The sequence below is a fragment of the Eurytemora carolleeae genome, unplaced genomic scaffold, assembly GCF_000591075.1.
Source record: "Eurytemora carolleeae unplaced genomic scaffold, Eaff_2.0 scaffold219, whole genome shotgun sequence".
NCBI lineage: Eukaryota > Metazoa > Arthropoda > Copepoda > Calanoida > Temoridae > Eurytemora > Eurytemora carolleeae.
Window position 1 is genome coordinate 340088 of NW_019396115.1, and position 22878 is coordinate 362965.

Below are 22878 nucleotides of genomic sequence, written 5' to 3' on the forward strand. Positions count from 1 at the left end.
CTTCTAGTGATCAGGAATAAAACATTTGAACTTATGAAAATAAAATGACAGTTACAAAAATTGTTCACAGCAAATAACGAATTTTTAAGGCTTTTATAACTAAATTTGAAGCGTGAGAACTGCACGTGAGGGTGGTAGATTGGAATTTAAATTAATCACAAAAAATGTTATGTATTTGGTTTACTATAGAAAATTTAATGATTTGAATAAATCTAAAGATATTTTGTATGTATTCTCATAAGAGCCTGTTTTGTAAATAAATATACTATCGTTGGAATGTAAACAAACAAATAACTTTTGCGCAAAATTAGTTAATGAAAACAGTTGATTACGATTGTGAAATTGTAAGATGATTTAAATTAACATGATATCGTAGACTTATTAAGATCTGGAAATGCATCGGCTTTCATAATTATAAGGAAAGATTTAAATTGTTCAAGAAATAAAAATGGCGCTACAGATTAATATTAATTCTCAGAACTTAGTTAAGCCCTCAAAATCCAGAAGCGCTAAACATTTTTTGAAGGTAAGGCTTTTTTAAGGCGCGGGTCATTGAATTAGAAATTTTTGTTTGTTTGTTATCAAAGCATTAAATTTAATGACTAAAATATTATTGTGCCTTGAACTAGGGATACAAAGAGCATAGGTGTATCTCTCTTCCCGTAGAAAGTGAAGTAAATTTGTCCAACCTGTCTAAATGAGATTTGATAATAGAGTAGATTATTAATCCATTGTGAATAGATGGTCATACAAAGGTTCTGACTGTTACCATCTCTTTTTACAGGGTGAATCTAAGATTGATAAACTGGAGTCCAGATCAGGCTCCCGTAAAGCTCTCGCAGATATCGTGAACAGGTTCTTAAAGATATTGTTAATAATTTATAACTTATCTCCCAATCCTAGGTCGATAATGTTTTCGGTGCACTCAGTGAATGAGTGCACTAAGGGATGTTCTCTAAGGGGGTAAAACTTATCAGTCAGATTTTAGGTCTTTGGTATAATTCAACAATTGCTCCCCTCCCCTTTATTTGGTATAATTCAACAATTGCTCCCCCCCCCCTTTATTTGGTATAATTCAACAATTGCTCCCCTCCCCTTTATTTGGTATACAATTGCTCCCCCCTTTATTTCAAGTTAAGTTGTATATTTTTAGAGATCCTTTGCAGCAGATTACTACATCATCTATTAAGTAAGTGCTTTACACATGCTGAAAAAATATAAACTCTTTTCAAATTACTTTCTGTTTTAGACGCGAACCTTCAGACAAATCTTTACCAGTCAAACATGTACAAGACATTCCTGTACTTCCATCAGGTAGATTTTAGTTAGCACTTCTCTCAAATGTAGGATATTTGCTGGCACACTTCCCTGGGAATAGAATATTTGTCAGTACACTTCTCTGGGTATATTATATTTGTTAGCCCACTTTCCTGGGAGTAATATATTTGCGAACACAATTCCCTGAGAATAAAATATTTGTTGGCACATTTCTTGGGATTATGACATTTGCCAGCACACTTCCCTGAGAATATAATATTTGCCAGCACACTTCCCTGAGAATATAATATTTGCCAGCACACTTCCCTGGGAACATAATATTTGCCAGCACACTACCCTGGGAATAGGATGTTTGATATTTGCCAGCACACTTCCCTGGGAATAGGATGTTTGATATTTGCCAGCACACTTCCTCCCCGGGAATAGGATGTTTGATATTTGCACTTCCTCCCCGGGAATAGGATGTTTGATATTTGACTGCACACTTCCCTGGGAATAGGATGTTTGATATTTGCCAGCACACTTCCTCCCCGGGAATAGGATGTTTGATATTTGACTGCACACTTCCCTGGGAATAGGATGTTTGATATTTGCCAGCACACTTCCCTGGGAATAGAATTTTTGATATTTGCCAGCACACTTCCCTGGGAATAGGATGCTTGATATTTGCCAGCACACTTCGCTGGGAATAGGATTTTTGATATTTGGCAGCACACTTCCCTGGGAATAGTATGTTTGATATTTGCCAGCATACTTCCCTGGGAATAGGATGTTTGATATTTGCCAGCACACTTCCCTGGGAATAGGTTGTTTGATATTTGCCAGCACACTTCCTCCCTGGGAATAGTAGGTTTGTTAACAAACTTCCGCAAGAAAAATGCCTTCTGTTGCACTATTTCTTGAATAAGATTTATCTTGTGATCATGTTAGTTATCTAGGTGTACATGATATTGATGCAGAAGATGAAGAGAACCCACAGTTGTGTACAGAATATGCTCCTCTGATGTACGCCTACCTCAGACAGTTGGAGCAAGACCAGCCTATTAGGAAAGATTTCTTGAAGGTGTAATGTAAATTTAATATGAATTTATTTTCTGAGATGCATGCTGCCCTTAATAAAAACAAAGCTCAAAGTCGGCAGAAAAAACGGAATTTTTAGATCTTTTTCAGATTTAGTTTTTAATGGTATTTTTAGAATTGTCATGTGAATGGTAAGATGAGAGGAGTTCTGTTGGATTGGTTAGTTGAAGTACATCTTCAGTTTAAACTGCTTCAGGTAAAGAAATGTTAGCTGGCGCACAAAGCTTTAAAAAATTTGATTTCAAAATGTTCAATGGTAATAATGGTTTTTAGTGGTAATAACGGTTCTTTAAATACAATTTTTTATTTGTATACCTAATTTTCTCTATCTTTACTATAATTGGAACATTTTATGATATGGAAATGTTTTACGTAATTGATATAATATAAATTTATTTTTAGGAAACTTTGTATATGGCGATATTTATCATTGACAGATTCCTTCAGGTTGAAGGACTAACTTTAAAACGAAACCGGTTTCAGCTGATAGGAGTGTCTGCCATGTTCATAGCTAGCAAGGTGAGCGCCATTTATATATCGTAGCTTTCTTTTAGCTGGATTTATTTTTACTTTAGGTTGAAGAGATGTATGCTCCTGAAATAAATGATTTTGTATATATTACTGACGACGCATACAGTGCTGCTGAAATTAGAAAGACGGAACTTAGGTTGGTTCTTATTTCTAGTATCCTCTGTCTATTTTTATACTTATTTTATTTTTTTTCTCTAGAATTTTGCAAGTTCTAAACTTCGGTATTAACAGACCTCTTCCCCTTCATTTCCTTCGAAGGTTTTCAAAGGTATTGCTTTTTGGTTCTGGTTTTTTAATTTGATTTTAAATTTACTCATTTTTTGTATTTCAGGCCGGAGATGTGGATATTATGCAGCATACTCTTGCCAAGTACTTAGTCGAATTATCCCAGGTAGGATATAAAATAAAATATGCTCTAGCTGAGAACTCTTGCATTATGAATATCTTTCGAGAATCTGCAGATTAATTTTATTAGTCTTTCGATTCGTGCCAGTCCGAAGCTAAAGATACCACTTTTGAGTAGGTGCGGTTTTGTACTGGTACTTGACTTTTTGTTACAAATGAGAGCTCTAGAGAACTTGAGGCTCTAATTTCATCAATTGTGTTCTAAAATTATTTAGATTGAATACGACCTTTCGCATCTTCCGCCTTCTCAAGTTGCTGCTTCCTCTCTTTATCTCTCGCTCCTTATTCTTACTCCAGGTAAATATTTTGTACTAGTTCTCCATTTAAAGTTTGGGACTTGGGTCAATATTTGTTTGAATCTTTTATTTTTTTATTTTACAGGAGCTAATTTGGATGTATGGAACCTTAACTTGCAACACTACAGCTGTTATGAGAGTAAGGATCTCCTTCCTACCGTATGCAGAATTGCCGTGATTCTCCAAAAAGCCCCTGAAGGAAAGCTGAAGGTAGAAAAGACTTAATTTATTTCAATTTTGGCTAGCAGGTTTAAATGTTTGGGTGCAAGTGAATCTGATGTTTCCTCTTTAAATACTCATGAAATTAGGTTCTTGGGCAGAAATCTACCCATTGATCTCTTTTTTTAATTTTAGATTAATTCCGCACTCAATTGTAAGAAGGTTTCTTTTACAAATTTATATTTTATTAAACTTTTCATTTAAAATGTGTTTAGGCCGTGTACACTAAATACTGCGAGAAGAAGTTTATGAGAATTGCATCGTGTAACGAACTGAAGGTTGATATTGTAGCTAAACTAGCAAGCAAACATCTGAACAGCATTGCGTAGCATTACGTACGACTACAGAAGCACCAAGAAGACTATCGCAGCATCAAAATGGACTTTCAAAGCCGACTTTAGTTTATTACCAAACTTCATGATAACTCTTAAATGATCTATGTTAATGACAAAGAAATGCAATACAATTTTGAATAAAATATCTTACGGCGTAGTAATTGTGAACTGATTGCAAGTTTTAACTTTAAGCAATTGTAAATTCTTTTTAAAATTATTTAGAAATTAGTTGTCTCCTGAAATTCAACTCAAGCTTAGTCTCGCCATATTTTTATCAAGTGATTAAATTATGGCACCTTGTGTCTATTTTTCTGTGTTCTCTCTAAAATGGTCTTCAACTCAGACCGAAATATATTTTAATAAATGTGGAACTAACATCTGCATATAGCATACCCATGTGAGCGTTAAATCTTTTTCGTTCTACGTTCGTTAAGGTGTTGCTCATACTTAGAATTTTATGATAAGAACATGGGAAGGGTTGTAGAGCAACCACAAGTCCTGCGAAAACTGTTTTTGATTGGTGTTTATATAGCTAAATTCGTTCATGATACATCTGTAAAATGGTTTAAAATTAAAAAACGGAAGTTTTAATCTCCCTTTTTAATACATTGTTGAAATTTTGCGAAATATAGCTGTTAATAAGCTGCCATGATTGTTACACAATTAAGAACTTTTGAACAAAGTATTAAGGTTGAAATCTACTGAGAACCGCTTAAATTCACATTTTATACTTGACGAAAAATTTGTTGATTAATAATCCCTTTTTTCCGGGGCTCTGGCTGCATCTCATTAAAATGTTTAACAACTAATTTTTTTTTCAATTTAGACCCAGGGAGTAAGGAATAAAAGGGAGATATATCTGACGCGGTTCGCCCTACCATATGATTATACATGCTTTGCAGACGGTACTTCATTTGTATAAGAAATATCTGTCTGATGTACAATTACCGCGTATACAATAACCTATTCTGAATATTTCTTATACAAATGGAGTATCGTCTGCAAAGCATGTATAATCACATGGTAGGGCGAACCGCGTCAGCTGTATCTCCCTTCTTTTCCTTACTCCCTGATGTTTAGACTTCATTAGTTGTCTCGCAATTAAATTTTTTCCAACATGATCACTTACATTTAGTTGAGGGCACTCCTGATCCAAAACTACAATGGCTGCTGCATATGCAGATGACTTCTCCGACTCTGTCATACTTATTTATATACAGGGTGTCCCACGAAACGTGACAGTTTGTGAATAGTTTTGAATGTCTTCATCCATAAACTGTTAGATATTATTGACTTTTTGCAGCTTATTTAGTTTAACAAATCTTTTACTAAAAATTATTTTACTTATAAATCAATTTTACTATAATAGCATGAAAATTTTCATATTCTCTTGGGGTTTGAACAACTTAACAAATTATGAAAGAACTTTGCACCAACTGTCATGTTTCGTGGGACACCCTGTATAAGAAAAGATCTAGTGTGAGACAGCTAGCTGCTAAACTATCGTCCTCAAAAATTCCTCTTCATATGTTTGTTGAATAGAACGACTTCTAACCCTTAAACATGATTTTCCTTCTAACCCTTAAACATGATTTTCCTTCACGTTTTTCAATACCTTTTAATAATCTCAATTGTTTGTTTCCCTCCCACTATACCTTTCAATATTTCTATATCCTCCCCCCCCCCTCACTATAGTTTTAGTAGAAGTAAATATTTCCATTTACTGATAGTTCCGATTAAAGGATTCATAACTCTGATTGGAAAATGAGAGAGATAGAGAGATAGAAACTCTGATTGGATAATGAGATAGTTAGAAAGATGGATGTTACCGCCTTACTATTTCTGTTGGTTTAGAATAGACAACAAACACATGACTGAACCCTGATTGGATTAGGTGCTAATGGACTCGGCATACAGGAGTGCCCCCCCCCCCCCCCCCTATCTGTCATTTTTCTTGATGTCTCGTTCGTCTCACATAGAGGCACAACTAAGGGGGGGGGGGGATAGCATGTTCATCCTCAAAATTAGTAAAATTGCGACACTACAGGTCTAAAACGAGGAGGAGAGGATAAAAACAACATACTCTTAGTTAAATTCAAAATTATAGTTTTCTAAAATGTGACTCATTATTTTTTCAATCATACAGGAAAATTAAAAAACCCTTCTCCTCCACCTTTCCCAATTTGATACCTCAGTTTTGCTTCAAGTCTTGTACAAGATCTTTATTCTAAAGACCCAATTTAATTAATTTGGTTTAGGTAATTTTGTGGGTGTGCTTCACAGCTGTTAAAGCTGAGTGGACCCAAGATTTTTTGGGAAAATTTTTAAATCTCTGCATAGTGTACTTTAAGTTTTACTTCAACAAATTTTCATTCTGGCTGTTGATTATTCCATGAAAAATACTTTGTTCTTTTAAAAAAGTTTGAATCGAAGTTCAGGGTCCAAATCAAAGAAGATTTTTGGTAGATCGTGGGCCCTGGAGTAAGTAGGTTTGGAATCGAAAAATCTGTTTTTGAACCCTGATTCTCATCTTTCTCACTCTTTTCTCTACCATTCTCTCTACCTCCTCTCTATCCATGGCTTTCTCTCTCTCCCTCCCTCTCATTAATCTCCATCTCTCTGACCTCCCCTAATATCCTAGTTACACCTCTTGTCTTGTACAATCTCTTTTTCTCTTACACTCTGCCTCCCCTCTATAGCTCTCTCTCTCTCTCCTTTTAACTCACTCTCTAGAATATCTGAAATATATGTCAGTGTTCCGACAACTTCGGAAGGGAAAGCAGCTTAACCCACACAATCAGAAAACTAAATTAGTGACTTATACGATAACATTTTTTTACACAAATTGGAAAAACGGACGTACTCTTTTCTTAGTTAATTACATTTTTCTTTTTTTTTAATTTTGTATCAAAAGATTAATGTAACAATGTCCATTGTCTATTCAATATTGCCTATTTTTGCCTACGCGGTCAATAAAAGAATATACAAAACTTTAATATTTTTTAATATATTGACTAGGCTGCATGATCAATGTCATAATCGTGTCTTCAAATTTGTATATCGATACACTACAAAATTAAGCTCATTTTAAGCATCTTAGTTCAAAATATAATGGCTTTATTAACATTGGTCAAAACTGTTAGGAATGCATATTTTTTATGATAATGGCAATACATTTTAGCTGCTTACAAAATAAAAATGCAACAAAATTTTAGCGATAATCAAATTTTATTTGTAATTGAATTTTATTTAAATCCTAAATGCAGTGCAATAAAGTTATTTACAGTTAAAAGTTCAAACAGTTTTAAGTAAAAGTTGTAATTCTTAAAGGAACATATAATTCTTAACTTCAAATTCGCATATCCGATTATAAATGGTTCCCTTTAATCCTTTAATCATGCATGACATATCCTATATTTTCTTAGTAAAAATTAATTATTTTCCTGTCTTAGTATCTTATGGATTTATGTACAGTAGTTGTCATAGCTCATAGTTCAACAATTGTCATGCTAAGAAAAGCATACTCTCTACCTCAAGGCCCATTGTCACTTAGTTAAATCTAAGGTGAAAGGGTACCTTTGTAAATTAGAAATGGAGGATCACTGTAAATCACGTCTACTATCCCTGTAGAAGAAATGAAATGATTCAGTAAAATCTGTAAATATTTTCAAATTATTTTAAGCCTTTTTTTGTATTTATTAGGGCCATTAATTTTGATTCTTTTTTATTAGAAATTTAAACATATGTATACATAAATGCATTCATTGTTTTTGAACACCTATTTGCACTGAATCTCAGTATCTACACCTGTTAAACGTTAAAAGAAAAAATATTTTTTCGGAAAAAAATTATTCAAATAAGATTTTTTTTCGCTAATTGTTTAGATTTTATTTAGAATGCTAAAAATCTAACTCATATTTACTCCAAAAATGTGGATTTTTCTTACAGCCGGAATCATAATACCGTGGTAAATGAAGACGAATGTTTATAGATGCGCATTTAATTTTGTTATAAAGCAAATAATTCTAACAGTAACTCAAAAATCAAATAGGAAATGGGTCTGTGCACACTGCACAATTGCTAAAGTTTATGTTCATAGACTCATCTATAAATCTTTCTCTTAAAACTGAAGAACAACAAAACAAATTTGTGTTCTCCTGCAGAATCTGACACATTTTTGAGAGGGGGTGAAATAATTTTGCCCCTCCCCCTAAATTAAATCCTGTGTACGCTCCTGAAATTCTTAATATTAATTGCGTATTATTCTTGCAGAGAAATATATAGGATTCATTTTAAAACTTTTGATAAATTCCATTTTAAAGTAGCAGTGCAGATATAGATGCAAGAATTGTCTCTGCAGTATAAGGGTGTAACAGATAGTGAAAAGTATGGCTGTATACACTCTGCAGACTCTTCCTCTGCAATCTTATAACAATTTTTGCACCCAAAATTATCCGATTTCGACAACAAAACCTTTTTTCCCTTTGATCATACCGTAATTTATATATTTCTTTGAATGGGGAAAGAATGGTTTGTCTATTGTAAATTCTATTTTGGAATCTTGTAGCTTGCAGTTGTTACTACTGAGACTGAATTCAATGAATTTTAGATGTTGCTGAATTAACTGCTTATACTACCCTAATGTATCTCTAAAAGTATTCTGGGCATGTTTTTAGAAATAGTTTAATTAATTGTGACATTCAAAATCTTAAGGAAAATCTATAGAATTACTTTCATTTCTGATTTCTACGGTAGATGATGAGACAAAAATTAAAAATAATTTAATTTTTAAAAATTTTTGCACCCTGGTTGTTTTACGAAAACATGCTGCAAAAAAAAAGATAAAGCATACAATATATTCAGTATTCTGTATACAAACTCAGTCTTTTTATGTAGATATATGTTATAGTGTCCAGTCAAAATGAAGTTCTTAAAAATGTCCAATGTTTTCCAACCATTTAGTTACATGTTCTAATTTTTTTCATTTAAAAACAAATAAACATTAAAAGATTCCGTCTTACAATCATGTATCAAAAAATGAATATTAGAATATTGAATATTAGATTTATTGCCCATGTACATTCTCGAATAATATATAGTATATTGCCACTTTACAGAAAATATTTCTAAATAAAGAAAACTTATATTTGCGAATATATGAATATATTCAAACCATATTTTACAATTTTTCCTTTACCAAGATATATTTCTGCACCACTGTCCAGCATATTTGACAGTATTTCTCTATGAAATTTTGTAATATTTTGGTCAGTTTGCCTGCTGTACTCAGTACACTGAACCCTCTATCTACTCTTTGGGTGTATACCAACAAACATAGGAATCATGTGAATACTTTTAAATCGCTTGTATTTTTTCCTAGAATGTTAAAAAATAAATATCCATTGTTTATCAACTGCTTATTTATTTAGTAAAATTTAAATTGTTCAGGTACTATTATTGCTATACCTGCAAATGGAAACCGTTTTCGGATTTTTAATGACCTATTTCAAATAAAAAACTTCTTTTTGTCATATTTCACAATTGATTTGTTTACGATAAATCTCTTAACTCTCATGTTTTTAATTTTATTTCTTATTCTTCAAAGCGTAAAAGTTGAAAAGTAATGTTTGGACACCATCTTCAAAACATATGTTTAGATTTAAGGATAATCACTGATACGAAACATATATACGACGTCACGCCTAATTTTTAAATGATATAGATTCTAATTAATTCCTATTCCCTTGCCTGCCATTTTAAGGGATGGGGGAGGAGGAGACGGGGGGGAGGTCACATTCCAGATATGCCTGAAATCTTTTGACAAAGTGTCATTTAAACTTTTTCTTGGAATCTTAAGTAATGAAAAAGAGTTCCACTTTCCTACCCCCTCATCAACTCTTCCGCCTCCCCCTCTCCCCCCCCATCACTTCTCCTACAAAGGGGGTTTTCCCACTACCGTACCCGTCTACCCCCTTTTTTTCTCTACCCCTATTCCTAGTAGGATAGTGTTGATCCTCTGTAAATTGTTATATAAAAGTACGAGCTCAAAATTCCTCTGATATCAATATTCTCAACATTTAATCAACAGATGAAACTCATTTTCCATAACTTGAATCTTATAACCCAATAATGTTTGCAGTTTAGAAAGCAAAGTTAATTTCTAATTAGTTTTCTCTATTTGAAACACAATATTTCTTTAAAAGCTAAATTTAGAAAAAGGTTTAAACAAGTAAAAGTCCAGTTTTCGATATCCAGCAATTCTTGCATGAACTTTTTCTTTCAAAATGTACTTAGAAATTTATTAGTTGAACTATTAAGAAACCGAACAATCGCTGTCAACAGAGATTTTAAAATCCTCTTTATCTTTACAACCAATTGAATTTTCATATTTAAAACTTTGACTTTGCAAACTCATAACATTCATAAGTAATTTTTTAATGTGTACAACTTCAGGTTTAAAAAATATAGTGTTCAAAAAGTTAGAATTATAGGCGAGAATATAATAGATATATATATGTATTTTAAATAGATACATTGACAATTAATAATGGCAAGAAAGACACTCGGGTTTATCCATTATTAAATTTTTAAACAAAAACTGCTTTAGCGAATTTTAGTGTGACCTGCAATATGGTAATTCCTACCGATATCTAAATATCCTTACTGAATTCACACGTTAACATGTATGAAGCACTAAAACATAAAGCACCTGACTATATCTTTCAGGCAGTTAGGGCAATTTAAACGGTATCGATACAATAAAATGAGATTTATGTGGAAGATGATTACAATTCTAATAAAAAAATTTCAAGTCTTATTATATCACGTTTACAGAAATGGAAAATTAAGAAAAATTATCTTGAACGGTAATTTACAAAATGTTACAGATAGATGATTTTATAATTTATCATTTCAATAAAATCAGTTTGCTAAACTAATCATATTGAACATTGAATCTAAACTTGTTTTTAATTGTTTCCGGCCTTACATCATATAAACAAAATAATCTTCAGAATAGTATCATCAGCTGAGGATTGCCACAAAAAAAGCTGCCTTTAAAAATATCATAATATAAACATATAAAAATGTATGTTCACTTGACGCAATAAACATTTTCTTGTATGATCGCCATTTACAACATTTACTTCTTTTAGTATATTTCTCTAGCGTTTGTATTGTTTGTTATGGAAGGGCCCCCCATTCTGTTTTTTAATGTATGCTCAGTGCTCAGGGCAGGCAATTAAATTCTTGATACAAATCTGAAACAAATTAAAAAATATGAGCCAGTCAGATGATTTCTATAATTATTTCGAGTTGAGATGATCAAAATAAAATTCTCAATACAAAAAGATAATCTTTTATTTTTTCATATTTTCAGGAAACAAAATGACTTCAAGAACTTGACGGGAATAGAGAAATATGAGCTTAGCTTCCGAGTAAGATATTTTTATAAGCAGAACATTTCTACATATTGACGTTTTTGTCACAGAAAAGTTTTGAAAAGTGTTTACTCAGCTACATTTTTATCTTTTGTAATCAGATCTAAGGACATTATTAAGAACGTAGAAAAAAAGCATACAATCAGAGACACGTGGGTTGCGTAGTATCACGGTACACTTGGGGTTCTAGTTATTACATCAATCAGGAAAAACGAGGAAAATTCAATCATTTTGCTATGGAAAGGTTTACTTATCATTGGTAATCGAACATGTAACATTGGAAACGAGGAGGCACTTAACATCACAGACTTAAAGAAATTTGCCTTTATTTTACACATATCTTGAATGATTTTTAAATTTTGTACTTTACAGGTTACTAGGTCATAGTTAGTCCCACTGATTACCCGCGCTTTGTCGTAAATTATAATTGTAGCTATTTCCCTAAAAAATAGGATATATTCATTTTAGAATTTCAAAACTAAGCTAAAAACTTTCCCGGTGGCTCTCCCCAGTTCCGCGATCAAAATTTGAGACAAATCTGTCCCGGGGGTTTCGAGTTATGATCGGACAAACAAACAAACAGAGATTACAACTTTGAATATAAATACACAATGAAACTATATCTATAAACAATTTCAAAGAAACTGATTACATCCCACATATTCTCTGTTTTGCTAACCCTCTTACGCTATAAACTTTCACATTTCAAGCTATAAAATCTGTTAGATCAACTATTTTCAAAGTTTTACATATGAAAGGTTGCAAAGATATACGTATGAGAAAGTTAAAGTTTGTGCTGAGTTTTCAATTCCTTTGTATCCATTAATCTTTAAATATGTTTGTTTTCTAGAAGAACAAGAAGAAGAGAAAATATTTTGAGAACAAAAAGTTTAGAACAAAATACTTCAGGTTAATATCTTACATTTAAGAGACATTGATTGTAAAGCTAAAAGCGGATAGTTTAAGGAAAAAGATAATTTTTAAGGGACTGTTAATAAAATGTCATGTGAAATTTCAAAAAAATTAAATAATTTCTTAACTTTTATAATTATGAATAAAGGTACATTTTATTGTAACAGCTAAAGATTGTCTAGTGGAATAAGAACAAAAGATTAGTTTCACACAAAGGCTCTGAGCCTCTATAGATTTCACACTGTACAGTTTCCATATTTGTTAATTGGTTTTAGACTTAAATCTGTTTATAAATATTAATATTGTTCTATAGGTTGTATTATCTATGAGAAAACTCCAGGTGTATTCTATGATGCTCCATTTTTACAGAATGAACCCAGGGATACAAATCTAAACATTTTTCATTAAATAGAGAAGTTAAATTAAAGATCCTTGCAATCGATTTTTTAACGAAACCTTTATTTCAGGTTTTACTTGAACTAGTAAGTTATAAATATATTTCAATGACAAGGTGTGGGAAGTAAAACTCTGTGTCAGGCCGATTTAAAACTTAAAAGTGTGCAGCTTTAAAGTAATTTTAGCCAAACAAAGCTTTATTTTTCATATTTTGAATTCTCTAAAAATATGCTAAAATTGTTTGTAGTAACAAGTCTCTGCAAAAACCGATTTGAAGACAAAATTAGAAATTGGACAAAATTCTTTTCTTATCCCAAAATGCAAACCACAATCGGGAAATGGCAGGACGTACTAGGAGAATTTGTGTGACAACTTGTATATTCCGGATATGCTTTGCTTTGGTTAATTTAGCCTGCCAAGCTAGGTACAGGGTGTGGGACTTACGTTGGTTAATCTAAATCTCATTTCATGAGGTTATGAGACAAGTTCAATCGTTAAACATTTCACATTAATTACAATTTTCTATGAATAGAGTAAAGTACATAATTCTATTATTGTTAAGCTTATTTTGTCCGAAGAAAAAATGGAAATGATTCATCATTGCTTCAGATACACAGGTTGCTTCAAAGAATATCAAATTGCTGTATTTGGTCATATATTTCACTTAGGTTGGTTATAAATTGCGTTATTTGGTTTTAGTGTTAAACTTTATCAATTTAAACTCGCTTAATCTGGTTCAGTAAAAATGTTTATAAAAACACTATTTTTCATGAGTTTATGCCTAACAAAAAAGCGTTTAAATTATTTTTCACTTAAAGGGACTGTAAAGGAAAAATGAAAGGGGGTATAGGCTGAAAACTAATCACTTTAGCTCTTGATCGCGACCCATGAAAGTTATATCTGATGTTCCTGTCTCGAGAAATTGATATGAAACTGTGTTAAAATTATACAAAAGTTCATATATGTAAAATTTAGAAAATCTTAAACTTAAAACATGATCAGAAATATCACCAATGGTAGAGCAGTATACTGATCACGTGTCTCCGACTGTATCACGTGACCACTTTACTGCACTGCCATTGGTGAAATTTCTGGTCAAGTAATACGGACGTATAAATAATATTATGAATGAAATCTATTAAAAATAGAAATAACAAATATAAAAGTAAACCTAATTTACAATTAGCTTTCTCTGGGATATCATCGTTTTCAGATTGGTTGCTTATTTGCTGAATTTGATCTTTTTAAACCTACTACTTTTATACAAAATTGTATATATATTAATTTTCGTATAAATTTGACAAAGTTGTGTGTCAATTTCTCGAGATAGGAACATCAGATATGACTTTCATGGGTCGATCTAGAGCTAAAGTGATTAGCTTTCAGCCTATACCCCCTTTCATTTCCTTTACCTTTGTGCTGTTTCATATCAATGTAAAACTATAAACAAATTCCGCAATTCTATGTATAACCAAATAAAGCAAGTTCGCAACTTACGAAATTATTTTAATTTAATATGCAATATTTCCAACAGAGACATTATAGGACCTACTGATCTATATGAAGCATCTTCTGAAGGAAAATAAATTATTAATTAAACTTCAATAGCTTAGCTCTTGAATTGCATTTCTTAGTTCTAAAATTTCAAAAATGCATTATTTTGCATATTTATTTTTTAATGTCCTGTAAATGTTACAATGAGCGAAGAAAAAAATTTGACGAATAAAGATATACAAACCTGATAATAATATTTTAGTAAGAAGTAATTTTGGTTAGGATCTCTACTTGCAATGATATTAGGGTTGAAAAATAGGTTAAACCAAATTCAGCAATTTTTTAAATATAACCAAATAACGCACTTTACTCTACACCAAGATCAAAAACTAAATAATTGTTTTCATGCTAAATGTTTAGAATCAAAATAAAATCGGTACAACATTTAGTTTTTTGCTATTTTTGTTTTGAAAGAGTTTATAACTCTGTTTTTTTCTGGAAGGATGGAAGGAAGATACACCAGGCACCACCGTGGCCTGTATCTTTTGGTTTACAAATATAATTTATAGCAGCTTTAATTTTATTTGAAAATAAACAAACTCAGTAGATTTTAGGGTTCAGGTTTATTTTCATTCCTCCCATTACACCTTGTTTGTAAACAAAGATATGAAAGTTCCTTGTGTATTTTCCTTACCTGACTCTATGTGGCCTATTGAAAGGTGAAAGCAAGTATTAAATATGTATAATAATACGAGCAATTAAAACTTTCGCCTGAAAACAATCTTTATTCGTCCCAAGGGGAATTGCTAATGTTTGCAAAACGGTGAAGGCATAATGAGGGAATATTTATTTGTAAATATTTACAAACAAAAATATACGTATAACAGCACAACAAAGATTAACTTTTTTAACTCCCTCATTAAATTAGGCAGTGTGAACAATTTTTTATTTTTTTTTCAATTGAAAATTTTCAATTAATTTTTAAATAAAAACCAGTGGAACAATTAAAATCTTTTAGTTTTAAATTAAATCTAACTTTCGAAATCACATATTTATAAAGGTGTATCGTTTTATATCTTCATGTCCTATTGAATTATAATTATTTCTGTTTTATACGTGGCATGATAAAATAATTATTATGATATTGCGGTGATAGTGTACAAACTGATGACAAACTTTGATAACAAAATTTCAGAATCAAAGTTAAGATATTTTTTCCCGTGTTAGCTTGATTGAAGGAATAAATCTGCCACTAAAACGTATACATAATTGGTGGCAAATTGTCAAAAAAAGTGACATTTATTTTAAGTGTAATTCTAACAAAAAATCTTATTTTAATTCTTTAATTTATATATCTTCTATCCGTGAATCATTGTAAAAAGTACAAATACCCCCCCCCTGCTACCCCCCCCCCATTGCTCCTAATGACATATGTCTTTTCTGTTGTGTGAACATTTGTTTTCTCTAAACTTGAAAAGCAAGGTTGAATTTTTTTTAACGTTTGACATTTAAGAAAAAAATTTTATTCTTTTTTAAATCTTGATTTTTATTAATTATTACAATCCATTCTTGAGTTATGATTTTGGAGCAAATATGTTTCAAATCTAACTGATCACTTACCACAAACTCTGATTTTCTAATCCTAAATCTTCGGAACCTCGTGGTTTAAATATTTGATTTTTCATACGTTGAACTAGTATACATATCAGAACTCATAGTTTAAAATATCAAAGATTTACAACACCAGTGGCCGAATTTAAAGAATTTGAGCGGCGGTTTAAATTTAAGCCGCGGTTTAAATATGGTTGGTTCCACTTAAAATTGTATCAAATGTTTCAAGATTTAAACCGGCGCTTAATTTAAACCGGGTTTTGGTGGATTTAAACCGCGGCTCAAATTCTTTAAATTCCATCTCTGGTTAAACAGATAAAAGGATCATAAAATTAGAGTGTAAGACAAGTTCCTTTTGGCTAAAACTTTTAAAGTAGAGTCTACATTTGATTTATAATTTCTGAGCAAAGCCTTGTTTTGGTTGAAGTCTACACTTGGAAAATTATATTTTATTTACTTTGTACTTTTATACATAATACATGTTTCATAAATATGTACTTTTCACATTTTCTTTTTTACCATTACATTTTCCTTCTTACGATGAAAAACACCAAAACATTTTCGATAAATATTTTTTTTTACACAAAATATTCTGAATAATATGTTATCATGAAATTATGCTAACTTTGCACAGATTGTGTTTTTTTGGGAATAAAACTAAATTTATAATTTTTTTCTTTTTATTAAAAGTCTAAAGGTTTAATTATAACTGTATGTATTGTGGCATGTCCGATTAAAAGTGACTTGAGTATATATGTTCCAGGGGGTCAGGGTAAATTCTACATGATCAATCTATAAGAGGAGGGTTACTTTAAACTATCTACAGTCCTCCAAAAGCAAGTTGAAAGTTTAAAGTGAACAAATATAAATGAATATGGATAAATGTAAAAATAAAAGGATGAAAATCAATTGTAGTTTGGAAAATAAATGGAAAAATGAGAATGAAGTGGGGTTTAAAAAATTAATGAAAGTAAAAAAATGAATGGCTGGTTCTCATGATGAAAAATGAATTAAAGTAAAAAATGAATGGTTGGTTCTTGAAACAATTTGCAATATTAGAGTTTCAGTAAAATGATCGCTCACAAAAGAACGAATGAAATAATTGGGAAAAATTTGTTGCAAATTAATATCAGAATGAAGAAAATTTGACAAAAATAATGAGTGGATAGATCGTTCACCTGAGATCTTGATTGCATCTTATCTTGTCTGTGCAAAAAATATTTTACAAGAAATCTTGATTGTGCAATGAAACAAGATATTTATTACTAAAACAGAGACAAGTTTTTCTATTTTACTACCATAAGCATCCAGGGCGCTACGCGCTCTTTTCTTAATTAAATTTTAGCTTTTAACTCTTACTTTAAAGAGACTGTAAGCGTAAAGTGACCCTCCATGCAAAAAGGGCAATATCTGATTTACAACAGTACTCTTCAATCCCTTGACTGATCATCGAGGGTAGAGAACTCAGTGTGTACGTGTCTGATTTTGTGTTTAAATTCCCGTAAAACCGGAGTGTATGCTAGTTCAACTCAGAATATGTCGGTTATCCTTGATCATTTAACGTTTAAAGGATACTGTTGTGAATCGGACATGCGGTTCTGTAAGGTCACTTGAAATTACACCTACTGTCTATTTGACTGTCACCAATTTTCTTAGAAAATTAAAGAAATTGAACATTTCCTGTAAAAAAGTTTGATTCGATCGGCGTATGGTATTTTACCTTTACCAATCAAACTAAACTACTAGATGTATTTGTCAATTTAAAGTTTATTTACAAGAAGGAAGAGTACATATTTTTTTAGTCGTAGAGTTTGGATCTCAAATATTTTGGAAAAATATCTAGAAAATCAAAAGACATTTCCCCATCTATAAAAATAAATCACCGAAAGACAATGATCCCAGTTAAGAATCTCTCCCCCACCCCCCAACCCGTTTTCCCAGATTACGCCTAATTAGCTGATTAACCTTCCTGTGCACATTGAACCCCCCCCCCCTTCCAGAAAGTTTAGATTTGTTGACACTGTTTTTAGACGAAATATGACATATCCTCATAAGAACGCAGATGTGAAGCTAATTAGGTAATCTTTTCACATTCGGGGTTAACTAAAAAAATGGATTTGTAAACGCAATATGACTCATTTTTAATTGGATGAAGGGGGGGAGTCGGAGGAGGATTTAAACTGGAAGGGGGGGGGTCGGTGGTTGAAAGAGAAGTTGAAAGGGGGAATGGGTGGGGGAATAAACAAAACATAAACGATGATATAGTTAAACAACCTTAATAAACTTTTTCTTAGAAATCGTTCTATTTATATAATCTTCTTCTTCCATCATTATCTTTAATGAGTTTCTCTCTTAATCTCACAATCTGGTCCCCCCCCCCCTCCATTCCCTGAATCCTTCCCCCTACCTATACCCTCTCCAGAGGCATATATAGAGGGGGGGGGGGGTTAAAATTAAATAGTGATAAACATAAATACATACGGTGGTATCCAGAAAATAAAAAATTTCTTCGTAATTTTTAAAATTTCCAGATAAAAGATATCAACAAATGTAATATCATTGGTGATTTAAAATAAATGAAAGAAAGAATAAAGACGACAATTACTTCACTGTTTTCTAGTTATCACTGAATGTAAATACTACTAAATCTATTTTACTATTTTTAATATTAAGATTGTCATTAATACGAGAAAAAGATGGAAATAATGGATTAATGAATATGCGGAAACAAAGTGCTCCTTTATCCTTACAGGTTACTTTTATTATATTATTAAAAATAGTACCATACTCTAAGGGGTGTGGTCTACACGACCCCTTAGAGTGAGGGAGGGGGGATGGCTAAAATATTTATGGATAAGAACTAAAATTAAATTGTTGTACATGTAATAATGTATGATGCTAAATCAAGAAAGAAAGTAAACGATACAAATTATACAATTTTGTATTCAATTCTTCACAAGAAATTAGTTTCGGATTCTTCTATGTCTCCTTATTCATTGAACATCCCCCATATTACTTTGATTAGGACAACCTGTAAGATTTATAAATTTTTCAACATTTCTTTGAATTGATTTTTATTACTCGTGTTTAACGAGAGCCAACCCATTAAAAGGTCGGTCAACGTAATTTTAAGGGACCCTTAATTTGAAATAAGCACGGCCGATTCACAACCTTTGTCTGGGCAAAAATTTGTTATTTTTAGTTTTTATTTCTTAAATAATATGTTTGTTAAGTGCTCCTGTTCTAAGAAGAGGCAACTTCAATTAAATACGTACAATGGATTCAAGGCTTTACAATTCAAGGAAACCAGAACTAAACAAATTATAAATTAAAAATCTTACAAAAATCGGAATCATGTATTTTTTGCAAATAATTCCTTAATGAGGATACTTTACATCAAGATTAGTTAGATCCTGTAATGAATGCTTCTTATTAATTAGAGATAAATAAAGAATTTGATATATTCTTCTGAAGCACTGAGTACATTCATTTAAAAGAACTTTTATACTAAATTTATATCTTATATTTGCCTTTCATCTCAACTTCTATTTATTTTTTGATTTTTGTTCTTACTTTAATGTATGAAGCTGAATTATTAATAAACTTTAGAGAGAATGTAAGCATAATTTTAGTGAACCTCCATGTACCCTCCGTTAAAATGTTTATGTGTTCGTCTAGTGCAGAGTTATGTGTGTGCAAACGTATCGAACCCCGCTGTATTCAGCTGCAATTTTCGGTATGAGCTGAGTTGAGTTCGTGGTGTACCAAGCGCACACTGGAAATTGCAGCTGAATTAAAGCGGTGTTCGATAAGTTTACACACACATATCTGTGTACTTTACGTAGTCACAAAGGTTTTAAAAGTACCGTTGTAAAAAGGGCACTGCCCTAATTGCATGGGGGGTCACTTGAAATTACGATTACAGCCTCTTTAACAAAGTTTTACAAAACACATGAAAACCTCTAAGTTTGCAGGCGTATTTATTTAAACACCTGTGCTTTTTCAGAGCACTTTTAAATATGCTCCATTAAGTTTTATTTATAATTTCATTCAGTATTCTTTTGATATTCAACACTAAAACAAATTGCTTTAAGATTTACCTTATTTTGATGCTACAAAAAAGTTCAGCTCTTTTATTTTCAGTTTTAATTAAGTATATTTAATTTTGTATTGATAATCTTCTGTAATGGCCTTATCCTGAAAACTTTATTTTTTTTGATGACGGTCATTTTGAAGAATATTTGGTTTGGTTTGGTGAAGGATCCTGAGGTTGAGACGGAGGCCAGAATCCTCCGGAGGTCATCGATGAGGTCAGTAAGATGTATGGAAAGAAATGTTCTTAGTTAAATTTTTAAAATATTCTTTTAAATCCCTTATTTGGTCCTAATGCTAGAAAATTAAGCTTATAAATGCCTAACTATAAAATCTTCAAATATAAAGCTTACAGAAGTTTTATTATAATATAAGTCTAAATTACAACATCCACTATTTAGATTTTGTTACACTGTATAGTTACTTTTAGTAAAACAAACGTATTTTTGAATTTTAAAATCGAAGAGTAAGAAAATACTTCCGCATCGAATTGAACTTAAATCGCAATTGTCTCTTTGTATACAACACATTTTAACCATCGAGCTTTACACTTCATTTAACAAGAATTCTTGTTTCGCGATAAATTTTACTTTTGGGCTTTTTATGATATTCACAATTTATCGATCTCCACTCTGTGCTACAAATCGATCCATATATTAGGTCAACCTTGTGTGGCTTAAAAAATTTCATTACCATGACTTCTTTAATGGTTTAGGGGGTCAGAACTCGATTTAACATAAATCTGAACACACATGGGGGACCCAAAAAAGGCCCCCAAAAATGGCCAAAATTTTTAAATGTTAAATGTTAAAATGTTAATCCAAAAACTGTACTTCTATGACCCCCCAAAACAAGCTTAAAATATTTAGGATCATCAAAAATAGTTTGTTGTATAAGTCTTATAGAATATTGACAAATATAAATATCTATTGCGTAATCTGAATTTTTATTTCAGCAAAACCTGAATTAGCGGAAAATAGATAGTTTCAAAGCAAAAATATTATATTAATAATCAAATTTAACGAAATTTAAAGAAGAAAAATTAGTTTTTGACAATTGTAAGTAGAAATGAAAAATAAACACAGTTAAGGAAAGAAATGATTAGGTAGAATCAAGAAGAAAATCAAGGTGGAATCTGAGATATTAACAGATGAGTTTGCTGTTTAGAAAAGAAACATATAAAGAAATGATTAGGTAGAATCAAGAAGAAAATCAAGATGGAATCTAAGATTTTAACAGATGAGTTTGCTGTTCAGAAAAGAAACATATAAAGAAATGATTAGGTAGAATCAAGAAGAAAATCAAGGTTGAATCTAAGATTTTAACAGATGAGTTTGCTGTTCAGAAAAGTAACATATAAAGAAAAATATCAAGGGAATCCAGAATAACAACTATTAAAAGTGAAAGTAAGGATTACGATTTAAAAAACAAGAAGGAAAACATAATTGAGAATTCGGTGAACATGAAAAAAATATACATTTAAATACTTTATCTCTACTCTAGTTATTTAAATAATGTTTTTTACAAGTTCCCTCTCTAAATATATATTATCATACGTTTTTACTCATCTGTTATCTTAGTTCTCATTTTTTTTATCTATTTATCCTTTTTACATCCACTTCTTTTTATGTCTTTATTTTCTTCCTTTTATTTAAATTTTTTTTACTCTTTTTCCTTTTTCTAACTTTCACTTTTTCATTCTAATATTTTCCCTTTCACTTTGTACGTCTTGTTCATCTTTACCTACTGATTTTATTGTCATCCTTTTATCCTCATAATCATATCTTCCATACATTTTTTCATACTTTTTCTGTAGATATTTTGTACTAAATACAAATCTTTCATTATATAATTCTCTTTCTAACTTCTCTTTTCTACTTTTTAAAAATTGTATTTTCACTTTACCATTATTTTAAATATATTAATTACTCCCCAATTTAATTTTTACTCCCACATCGATTATTACTAATGATTCCCCATATGAGAGTCACGGAAGTTCGTAGTAAGATTTTGACTCCAATGGAGACCACCGGAGGGAATTCATTTTCACTGGAGGGGTTTGAAAAAATGCTTTTTTATAATTTAAAACTTTACGCAGGGTTATTTCCATTCCTTCTTAGGGGTTTATTAGTCCACTGGATGGATTCAGATATCCTTCTTAGGGGTTTTTAATTCCACTGGAGGGATTCAGATATTTTTCCAGGGGGTTTATAAAATCACTAGAGGGATTCAGATATCATTCTTAGGGGTTTATAATTCCACTGGAGGGATTCAGATATCTTTCCAGGGGGTTTGTAAATCCACTGGAGGGATTCAGATACCTTTACAGGGGGTTTATAATTCCACTGGAGGGATTCAGATGTCCTTTCTGGGGGCTTATAATTCCACTGGAGGGATTCAGATATCCTTCCTGGGGGTTTATAATTCCACTGGAGGGATTCACATATCCTTCTTTGGGGTTTATAATTCCACTGGAGAGATTCAGATATCTTTCCTATGGGTTAATAATTCCACTGGAGGGATTCAGATGTCCTTTCTAGGGGGCTTATAATTTCACTGGAGGGATTCAGATATCTTTCCTATGGTTTTATAATTCCACTGGAAGGATTCAGTCATGCTCTCTAGAGGCTTATAATTCCACTGGAGGGATTCGGTTATCCTTCCTAGGGGTTTATAATTCCACTGGAGGAATTGAGATATCCTTCCTGGGGGATTATAATTCCATTGGAGGGATTCAGATACCTTTCCAGGGGGTTTATAATTTCACTGGAGGGATTCAGATATACTACC

At 31.6% G+C, this 22878-nt stretch overlaps 2 protein-coding genes across 3 annotated transcripts; both read left to right on the forward strand.

Annotated features, from left to right (window-relative positions):
* The first annotated feature begins 376 nt into the window (after positions 1 to 376).
* LOC111695380 (G2/mitotic-specific cyclin-B1) lies at positions 377 to 4301 on the forward strand. Of its 2 annotated transcripts, XM_023464699.1 has the most exons (13): positions 380 to 526; positions 785 to 855; positions 1154 to 1189; positions 1250 to 1314; positions 2217 to 2341; positions 2474 to 2554; positions 2761 to 2877; positions 2934 to 3025; positions 3088 to 3157; positions 3221 to 3280; positions 3510 to 3591; positions 3676 to 3800; positions 4025 to 4301. In XM_023464699.1, the coding sequence occupies exons 1-13, from the start codon at positions 449 to 451 to the stop codon at positions 4136 to 4138; spliced, it is 1116 nt and encodes a 371-aa protein (XP_023320467.1). In that variant the 5' UTR covers positions 380 to 448; the 3' UTR covers positions 4139 to 4301. The 2 variants fall into 2 exon arrangements, with proteins under 2 accessions (XP_023320468.1, XP_023320467.1); XM_023464700.1 differs by lacking the exon at positions 1154 to 1189 and having other exon boundaries at positions 377 to 526.
* Positions 4302 to 11520: 7219 nt separating this feature from the next.
* On the forward strand, positions 11521 to 20344 carry LOC111695383 (uncharacterized). Its single transcript, XM_023464701.1, has 7 exons — positions 11521 to 11580; positions 12434 to 12492; positions 12809 to 12875; positions 18027 to 18074; positions 18670 to 18748; positions 19230 to 19298; positions 20257 to 20344. Exons 1-7 carry the CDS (start codon positions 11564 to 11566, stop codon positions 20341 to 20343), a joined length of 426 nt encoding a protein of 141 aa, XP_023320469.1. The 5' UTR covers positions 11521 to 11563; the 3' UTR covers position 20344.
* The last annotated feature ends 2534 nt before the right edge of the window (positions 20345 to 22878 follow it).